At 41.6% G+C, this 10,027-nt stretch overlaps 1 protein-coding gene across 2 annotated transcripts in view; it reads left to right on the forward strand.

Annotated features, from left to right (window-relative positions):
• paox (polyamine oxidase) overlaps positions 1 to 10,027 on the forward strand; it is a 33,427-nt gene that overhangs the window by 19,163 nt on the left and 4,237 nt on the right. The window contains exons 2-7 of one of the 2 annotated variants that reach the window (XM_060925951.1): positions 2,381 to 2,870; positions 3,003 to 3,202; positions 3,355 to 3,610; positions 3,688 to 3,800; positions 4,131 to 4,230; positions 9,804 to 9,855. In XM_060925951.1, the coding sequence (XP_060781934.1) occupies positions 2,381 to 2,870; positions 3,003 to 3,202; positions 3,355 to 3,610; positions 3,688 to 3,800; positions 4,131 to 4,201 (1,130 nt within the window). In that variant the 3' untranslated portion in view covers positions 4,202 to 4,230; positions 9,804 to 9,855. Of the gene's footprint in view, positions 1 to 2,380; positions 2,871 to 3,002; positions 3,203 to 3,354; positions 3,611 to 3,687; positions 3,801 to 4,130; positions 4,231 to 9,803; positions 9,959 to 10,027 lie in introns of those variants that run through there. The other variant, XM_060925950.1, reaches the window with a different exon arrangement.

The following is a 10,027-nucleotide window of genomic DNA, read 5'->3' on the forward strand; positions in this document are numbered from 1 at the left end:
CACTCTCTCTCTCTCTCTCTCTCTCTCTCTCTCTCTCTCTCTCTCACTTTGCACCATTACACAATAAATATTCACAGTGAAAATATTTTGTAAGCGCGTTTCATGAACCAAGTTATAGGATTTGTTGACAACTCGCATCGAGTTCGTTACACTTCTACCCGGCGTGAAGCACCGCCGGTCATGTGGTTGTGACGTCATCGTAAACAAATCCGTTCTACTCATCCAGATGACTTCGCAACGGCGCCGTTGCCAGATTTTTTTCACTCTGGAACCCGTTCTCAAAAGATTTCGTTTTGGGGCACCCAAAACGCCGGTGCCGTGTGGATGCCAGGAGCGAGAGGGGGTGTCGGTAGTTCTCTAAGGTAGGTTGGAGCAAGATTATGCAGGGCTTTGAAAGTGACCAGACTTTAAATTTCTATAGGACAGAAAGGATGGGGGTGATGTGAACAGAGCGTTTAGTACGAGTTAGAGAGTTCTGAATATATTGTGGCAAATGTTGTAGTAAACATTTATTATTCATGGAAGTAGTTGTAGGTAGTATGGGTTTGTAAAGTCTTCTATTGGCCCTTTTCCACTACCCTTTTTCAGCTCACTTCAGCTCACTTCAGCCCGACACAGCTCGCGTTTCGACTACCAAAAACCAGCACAACTCAGCTCGCTTCAGCCCTGCTTAGCCCCTAAAACTCTTACCGTTTTGGAGTGGGGCTGAAGCGAGCCAAACCGAGCCGAGTGAGGCTGGGGGCGTGAGCAGACACTCCCCTGTGCACTGATTGGTGAGGAGGAGTGTCCTCACATGCCCACACACGCCCCGCGAGCGCACTGGGATCTGTAAACACCGCAAACCCGGAAGGAGAAGAATTACGAATTACGAGAATTTCTGAAGCCTTATGCGCCTCGCCTCATCTATACGCTCTTGCCAGTATCTGTCCGCGTTGTCGGTGACAACAAGCCACAGCACCAAGACCAGCAACACTAACGACTCCATGTCCTCCATGTTTATTGTTTACTATTCGGGTCGTGAGACTACCGCTTAAAAGCTCACTGATGTCACTGTTTGCGCTGCTTAACGACATCACCTGACGTCCACCCACTTTCGCTAACTCCACCCAATGTGTCCACCCACTTCCAGCCAGCACGGTTCAGCGCGGTTGTAGTCGAAATGCAACTCCAACAGCCCCGCTCAGCCCGACTCAGCACGGCACGGCTCAGCCCGACTCAGCCGCGTTTGTAGTGGAAAAGCGGCATATGGGACAGTCTTCAAGACAGAATTTATAGCTCTGACAAGAGATGCTGGTGAAGGGATGGCTGTTTATAGCGCATGAAGTGATAACAGGCACTAACTTGCTTCATGGCCATTATACAACATTAAACAGCACTAGATACTGATTAAAGTCCATGTTCTTTAATCCTTTATTGCTGTTATAAAACGCTTTAGAATGTACTGTTACAGGAGAAAAAAATTAATCCATAGTGATTAGTTATTCCTTACTACAGTGGTTCTCAACCGGGGGGGGCGCGCCCCCCTGGTGGGGGGCGGAGGTACTCCAGGGGGGTCGCGAGTAGGCTTCATGTATGGAGGAAAAAAAAAATCTGGGGCTAACAGGCTATAGTAGCTAAGCAGATGCAACACATTTACCCATGTCAAAATGCAGGACATTGGACTATTACATACAAATCAATACTATTATAAAATCTATCATCAATCTATCATAAAATCTTGTGTGTAGGTTATTTTAAGCCCGTGACGCGAACATGACGCAACGTCACGTGAGTGAGTCTGCATACCGTGGCCACCGTGTGAGTGCTTGCCACACACACACTAGTCTGGTTTCTTGCCGAGTTAACTCGTGCCGACTCTCGCTACTCTACTATCATCAATCCATCGATACAGCGCAAAACCCAAACAGTCTTTTTAAAGACTACTACCCCACACTGTATTTTTGCTTTCCCCATTTCAGCTCTACCCAAATAATTTGTTGTTTTTGTTGTTTTCTTACTGCTAGTCTACTATGGATAATGCTACTACTGCTGCTACTACTACTACTAATAATAATAATAATAATCTAGCCCAGAGCTATCTATCTATCTATCTATCTATCTATCTATCTATCTATCTATCTATCTATCTGTCGATATAAGGTGCTGTAGGTCAGGTGGCGTCACTGCGGGTGAGTGTGTTTGGGGGGGATGGGGGCGGGGTGAGAAGAGGGGCCCCCAACTGCAATGAACCAGCTTTGGTGGGGCCCAGGTTGCAAAAGGTTGAGAACCCCTGCCTTACTAAATTCATATTAAGCAATACAACTCTAAAGCAATATCTTATCAATATCACAGCAATAAAGCAATTTGATAGGTCACATCTTTGCCTTCTTTTGTTCTCCAGGTGGTAAAATTCTAGAAATTGGTGCCAACTGGATCCATGGTCCCTCACAAGAGAACCCAGTGTTTCGCTTGGCCACCCAGTACCAGTTACTTGATGATGAGAGCCTGTCTGAGGAGAATCAGTCTATAGAAGTTGATAGTTTACCACTTTTGTTTTCTACCTGGCTTACCAGCTCTGGCAAGAAGCTTGAGGCTGAAGAGTCGGCTCCTGCACTGGAGGTCTTCTTGATGTTACTTAAAAAGTGCCAGGAGTTCTACAACAATAACAGAGCACCCATATCTAGTGTGGGGGAGTTTCTTAAAACAGAGGTTCTCCGGATCAGCAAAGAAGAATGGAAAGATGATGAGCCAAGAAAGCTCCGACAGGCTCAGTTCAGCACACTGATGAAGCTTGAGTGTGGTGTGAATGGGACATCCACGATGGATGATGTGGACCTTAGAAGCTTTGGCATGTATAAGTGCCTACCAGGGCTGGACTGCACTTTCCCAGGGTGTGAGCTGGTGAAGGACAGTCGCGTCCTGTCTTACACACATTTTATCAGCTTATACTAAACCTTAACAACTGAAGCTGAGGATATGGTTAAATTCTGTATTTAATGTATGGATTTGTGTCCTTTTTGCAGAGGATATGATGGCTTAATTACACACATGATGACTGAACTGCCCAAGGACATTGTCTTATTTAATAAACAAGTTAAGTGTATTCACTGGAATAACGACCGCAGCCGGTCGAGCGCAAAAGAAGGAACATGTCCTGTTACAGTTGAATGCGTGAACGGAGAGACTTTTGAAGCAGATCACGTCATTGTTACCATCCCACTGGGTATGTTTAGTGGGCTACACCATCCCTCATTTGTTTCCTTTGTACATTTTATATAATCTCATATCTGTTTCTCATTAGTTCATGTATATTAGCAGTGTTTATTATTATCTCTAAGAATTTAATGTTTTCTTTGGCTGTGTTCATCTGTAAAGGTTATATGAAGAAGCACCACAACACTCTTCTGAATCCTCCTTTCCCACAACACAAGTTGCACTCCATCCAGAGACTGGGTTTTGGGACCAATAATAAACTATTCCTAGAATTCGAGCAGCCCTTCTGGGATAAAGATTGTGAGGTTATTTTCCTTCTATGGGAGGACGAGTATGACCTTCAGAATCCGGTTTCTGATATGAAGACTGACTGGATCAGGAAGTTGTCTTGCTTCACTGTACTGAAACCCACAGAGAGGTAAGCAGAATTCAGTCCAATCCTGTTTCGGTACATTGTTGTATGTTAAGGTTTAATTTCTCTTCCTAATGACACAGATATGGCCATGTTCTTTGTGGTTGGATTGCTGGGCATGAGTCTGAGTATATGGAAACTCTGCCTGAAGAGGACGTGCTGCGCACGGTGACTCAGGTCCTTCACAAATTTACAGGTAACTAAAAATGATGAATTCATCTCTGGTTATACTTAATATACAGTGCATCTACAACGTCTTCACACCCATGCTAAAATGGCAGGCTTTAGTGATGTAAAAATTGAAACCAAGATAAAATCATATTAGAATTTATTTTTACGTTTTCCACCTGTAATGTGAAAAAACAAATGTTTTTTGGAGGGGACCTTTTGCTTGTAATATAGCATTCATTCTTTTTGGGTAAGAGTCTAGCAAATTAGCACTTCTTGATTTGGCAGTTTTTATTCCACTCTTCCTTACACAAATGCTCCAGCTCTGTTGACTTGCAAGGTGATCTCCTGTCCATAGCCCTCTTCAAGTCATTCCTGGGTTTGAATCTGGGCTCTGAATGGGCCACACAGTCCAGAGATGGACTATAAAGTTATCACTGACTGCTCATGTTCACTAGGTAAGATCAGTCAAACTAATTGTTTGTTCCTTCCCCCTCCAAAATTAGGACTCTAAATATTTACTTATGTAGGTGGGTTTGAATTTTGAAGTGTGTGTTTTATTTATTTAATTTAAAAAAAAAAAACTCCTTAAGCTCACCCCTTCCTGCCTATCCCCAGGGTCTACTGGGGCTGTTTCACAATCCAGGTATACTTTCAGGTCCACAATAGTCCAAAAATCAAACCTCAGATTTGTTTCTGTGCTGCCAAAAATAACCTTTTGAGTTGGAAATTAATTGCGCAGAATTTCAGCGCTACCAGTCATATACTGGGCATGTTACTTGTGGTGAGAAGACAGCATATAGTATTATGCTATGTATATAAACAATCATGTTGATTTAATCTAAAATAATTGTGGTTATTTATACTAGTAAGAAATAATAAATTGAAATAATTGCACCCTTTAATATGGTGGCGTCTCAGCAAGATGAGTTCCTGTTACAGCGGTCTCAAAAGTAGCCGGTCACCGGCGGCAAATCGCCGGCTATGGCTTGTTATGCCGCCGGCTATTGTCAGTCGAGTCACAAAATTTAATATTAAATATTTCTGACGGCAAAAAAAGTTGTGAATGTAAATTACATCCACTATGTCATGTATGTCCGTTGCCGCGTCAACTTTGTTTACATCCTCGACAAGAGTGCAGCCATTACTGCCCCTGTGTTGCCAGATTGCACGTTTTCCCGCCAAATTTGGGCGGTTTTAAGTGCATTTTGGCGGGTTTTGAACATATTTTGGGCTGTAAAACGTCAGCAGTATCTGGCAACATATTTTTTTACTTAATACAAGAAATTAATGGATGCCAACGTTTTTGCCAAAATGGTATTTTATTTTCCATTGTTTAGGCAGCTTCAGCATCATACTGTGAGATTCTGTTCCAATTGTTTTTTTTCTTCTATGAAGCCTGAGCCATTTATTTTATTAGTTTATAATTATTGTTTAATTTAGTCTTCAGGAGAGACTGACTGCACACAGTATTAGTATTAATAGTTTTTTTTTTCTTACATGAAAGCTGAGGCATTTATATTATATTTTAAGGTAACTTCATGTTGTGCTGTGAGGTTCTCATCTCATCTCATTATCTCTAGCCGCTTTATCCTTCTACAGGGTCGCAGGCAAGCTGGAGCCTATCCCAGCTGACTACGGGCGAAAGGCGGGGTACACCCTGGACAAGTCGCCAGGTCATCACAGGGCTGACACATAGACACAGACAACCATTCACACCTACGGTCAATTTAGAGTCACCAGTTAACCTAACCTGCATGTCTTTGGACTGTGGGGGAAACTGGAGCACCCGGAGGAAACCCACGCGGACACGGGGAGAACATGCAAACTCCACACAGAAAGGCCCTCGCCGGCCCCGGGGCTCGAACCCAGGACCTTCTTGCTGTGAGGCGACAGCGCTAACCACTACACCACCGTGCCGCCCTGCTGTGAGGTTCTCTGCACTTTAACTTTAGAACCAACAGGTGCATTTGGATAAGTAAAGCCTATTCTGCATTTTTGTAGTCCTGGTAATCTTTTATATTGGTAAAGTTGTTTATAGGACCATTTCTCAGTGTCTGTTTTTTTTAATCAATATTTTTTCAGTAATAACTTAATATTTAACATATCACTCAATTTTAACACACACACACACACACCCCCCCCGTCTCCAAAATTTCTGTGGGAAACACTGGCGTGCGTAACAACGCTAATCAAGCTTAAGCTAGACGACCCGCCTCAAATACCCGTCCTGGGTAAATTCCATCCATCCATCCATCGTTATGAGGTGTTTTTTTTTTTTAACTGTTAGACAGTTATTCCTTCACTTCTCTTTTCCCCCTCTTTCATGACAATAATAAAATGCAACATATTACTGAGAAATCTGAGAGCAAAGTCCTCTGTCTTGAAGACTTTTCTTTGGTGGGAAAACATTGTGTAAGTTGAAATAATTGTTTTCTTAAAGAAAGCTTCATCATGGCTGTGCTTGAAACAAAAGGCTGCTGCCTTATTGCCACTCTGCCGTAATAGACAGGTGTCTCATAAGGTAGGACTTTCGACTGAAAGCATCCAAGAACACTCATTTTGAAAAATGTTTTAAGGATTGGTTTTATGGTAATGTGACATCAGCACGCCGTGTAACAAAACAGAGTTACGAAGTAGCAAAAAAAGTCCAAAAATTTATTTGTATACAAAATCACTTTTCTGTGAAGTTTGGTCTGCCATCTTTTTGAATTTTTTTTTCCATTGCTTGAAGGAATTGCTGCACGGATTTTGTAATAGGATGCATCGATGTTGCCTTTGACTGGGGCAGTTTGAAAGCATCTTGGAAGATGGGAAACTAGCGCTCTGTCAGTTCCGTATGGTCTTTAATGCCTCGCTGTCTTGTTAGACATCCTCCAATTTGTCACGTAAGCAAGCAACAGGTGGATGTAAAAGCAATACAGCATGGTTAGTTATTCAGAGCACACTGGTAAACTGATCCAAATCATGAAGCAAAGTCCAAAAACAGGCTGTAGTCAGGCAAGGCACAATCGGTATGTCGGAGGCAAAGTCCAAAACGGTCAAACCAGATAGCACTATGAAAACTGAAGGCTTGGTAAAGTCAGATACAACAACACTGAGTGAGTGATGCTTCACAAGGATGGTGTGAACTGTGAGTCCTTTTGTGCTGTGATTGTGAAAAGGTGTGCATAATCAGAATTCAGGAGTCTGTGAACAGTGAGGTGCGTGCAGGATGTTGTAGTCTGTGGTGGCCATGTTTGTAGGCCACTGTGGGAAACGGTCTTAAGTGCTCACAGATGTGCGTGTATTATCCCATCACAATTATTATTCCATCCGTAGTATGTTTGTCTTTGTTGGATAAAATCACATGTTAAGCCAACACATTTTTACATGGAGAATCTGGCATACAAGCCTGTGAAAATGAGTAACTATAGAGACACTGTATTAAAATGGCACATTAATTCTATATGAATGGAGTTAGAGCAGGCACCACTGTCAGAGCTGCTGTGATGAATTGAATCAATAACTTCTGACCATTTTTCAGATTCAAGAATTAAACAGGGTTGTAGTATAAATACTGTATATTCAGATACTCTTTTTAAGTTCAGCAGTCTTTTCTACAACCCCGATTCCAAAAAAGTTGGGACAAAGTACAAATTGTAAATAAAAACGGAATACAATGATGTGGAAGTTTCAAAATTCCATATTTTATTCAGAATAGAACATAGATAACATATCAAATGTTTAAACTGAGAAAATGTATCATTTAAAGAGAAAAATTAGGTGATTTTAAATTTCATGACAACAACACATCTCAAAAAAGTTGGGACAAGGCCATGTTTACCACTGTGAGACATCCCCTTTTCTCTTTACAACAGTCTGTAAACGTCTGGGGACTGAGGAGACAAGTTGCTCAAGTTTAGGAATAGGAATGTTAACCCATTCTTGTCTACTGTAGGATTCTAGTTGCTCAACTGTCTTAGGTCTTTTTTTGTCATATCTTCCGTTTTATGATGCACCAAATGTTTTCTATGGGTGAAAGATCTGGACTGCAGGCTGGCCAGTTCAGTACCCGGACCCTTCTTCTACGCAGCCATGATGCTGTAATTGATGCAGTATGTGGTTTGGCATTGTCATGTTGGAAAATGCAAGGTCTTCCCTGAAAGAGACGTCGTCTGGATGGGAGCATATGTTGCTCTAGAACCTGGATATACCTTTCAGCATTGATGGTGTCTTTCCAGATGTGGGCAATTCCATGTAAATGTCAACCTCACCATGCAAAAATAAAGCAACATGTAATGCATCAAACCCACTCCCAGAGATCTCACCTAGGCCTGTATTTTACAGATGTGAATAAGTTGAACCAATTTGTAACCAACCTAATATGTCACTGTCAGTCTTTCTTTCTTATAATGTAAAACCCAAGCTAAAATCAACTTTGATCATGTACAATTCTATATTATTCCCACAAGCCACAGAAATGTATGCTGAAATCCACAAAACAGCAAAACAATAGCCATCCTAAATATTATTTAAGAACTTTGATAGTTTTAGCTGATATTTAGAGAGTTTTTCAAAGGGTTATGGTGGTTAAATTGCTGATTTTCTAAACATATGCCGTGTCTATTTCAGACGCGTCACATCCATAACGCTGACTTTTCCTTCCGAAACTCTGCATGAAATACAAAATATTTTAAACAAAGATTTTTTAATATTCACCTTGGACCCCTCTATCAAATGGATATCTCCATTTCGACATTAGGTTTACAATTTCACAGAGTTTGATAAAAATGTACAGTCACCCAAGAAAAGTGATACTTTTTCTGTCACATCCATAACGCATCTTTTATTGGCATTTTCTGGCATGCCCTAGATGTACTATGGGAATTGTTCTTGTTCTATCACTTCTCCAGTATGGTACAGCCTTAAAATATACAACACCTGTTTAAATACTGGGAGACAATAAAACATGCACTGGGTCATTTGTTGCCATTTTGAGTTCGTCACGTCCATAACGCTGGAATTGCTCTAGTGTAAGCTGCCCATGCCACATGCACTAATGCAACCCCATACCATCAGCGATGCAGGCTTCTGAACTGAGCGCTGATAACAACTTGGGTCGTCCTTCTCCTCTTTAGTCCAAATGACACGGCGTCCCTGATTTCCATAAAGAACTTCAAATTTTGATTCGTCTGACCACAGAACAGTTTTCCACTTTGCCACAGTCCATTTTAAATGAGCCTTGGCCCAGAGAAGACGTCTGCGCTTCTGGATCATGTTTAGATACAGCTTCTTCTTTGAACTACAGAGTTTTAGCTGGCAACGGCAGATGGCACGGTGAATTGTGTTCACAGATAATGTTCTCTGGAAATATTCCTGAGCCCATTTTGTGATTTCCAATACAGAAGCACGCCTGTATGTGATGCAGTGCCATCTAAGGGACCGAAGATCACGGGCACCCAGTATGGTTTTCCGGCCTTGACCCTTATGCACAGAGATTCTTCCAGATTCTCTGAATCTTTTAATATTATGCACTGTAGATGATGATATGTTCAAACTCTGCAATTTTACACTGTCAAACTCCTTTCTGATATTGCTCCACTATTTGTCAGCGCAGAATTGGGGGGATTAGTGATCCTCTTCCCATCTTTACTTCTGAGAGCTGCTGCTACTCCAAGATGCTCTTTTTATACCCAGTCATGTTAATGACCTATTGCCAATTGACCTAATGAGTTGCAATTTGGTCCTCCAGCTGTTCCTTTTTTGTACCTTTAACTTTTCCAGCCTCTTATTGCCCTTGTCCCAACTTTTTTGAGATGTGTTGCTGTCATAAAATTCCAAATGAGCAATATTTGGCATGAAATTTCAAAATGTCTCACTTTTGACATTTGATATGTTGTCTATGTTCTATTGTGAATACAATATCAGTTTTTGAGATTTGTAAATTATTGCATTCCGTTTTTATTTACAATTTGTACTTTGTCCCAACTTTTTTGGAATCAGGGTTGTACAACCCAAATAATTTTAATCATTTACTGTCATGTTGCAGGAAATCCAACAATGGCACCAAAGCTGCTTACACGGTCCCAGTGGTTCCATGATCCCTACACTTGCGGATCGTACTCTTACGTGGCAAAAGGTTGCTCAGGTCAAGATATCGATAACCTCGCTGAGCCTCTTCCACTGACAGGCTCAAAAGCTGAGGTATATTACAGTATCACTGTCTTCATTGCTTCACATCACACAGTGGGGCATGGTTATCTGATTTTGCTT

This window comes from Neoarius graeffei, chromosome 7 (assembly GCF_027579695.1).
Source record: "Neoarius graeffei isolate fNeoGra1 chromosome 7, fNeoGra1.pri, whole genome shotgun sequence".
NCBI classification, from domain to species: domain Eukaryota; kingdom Metazoa; phylum Chordata; class Actinopteri; order Siluriformes; family Ariidae; genus Neoarius; species Neoarius graeffei.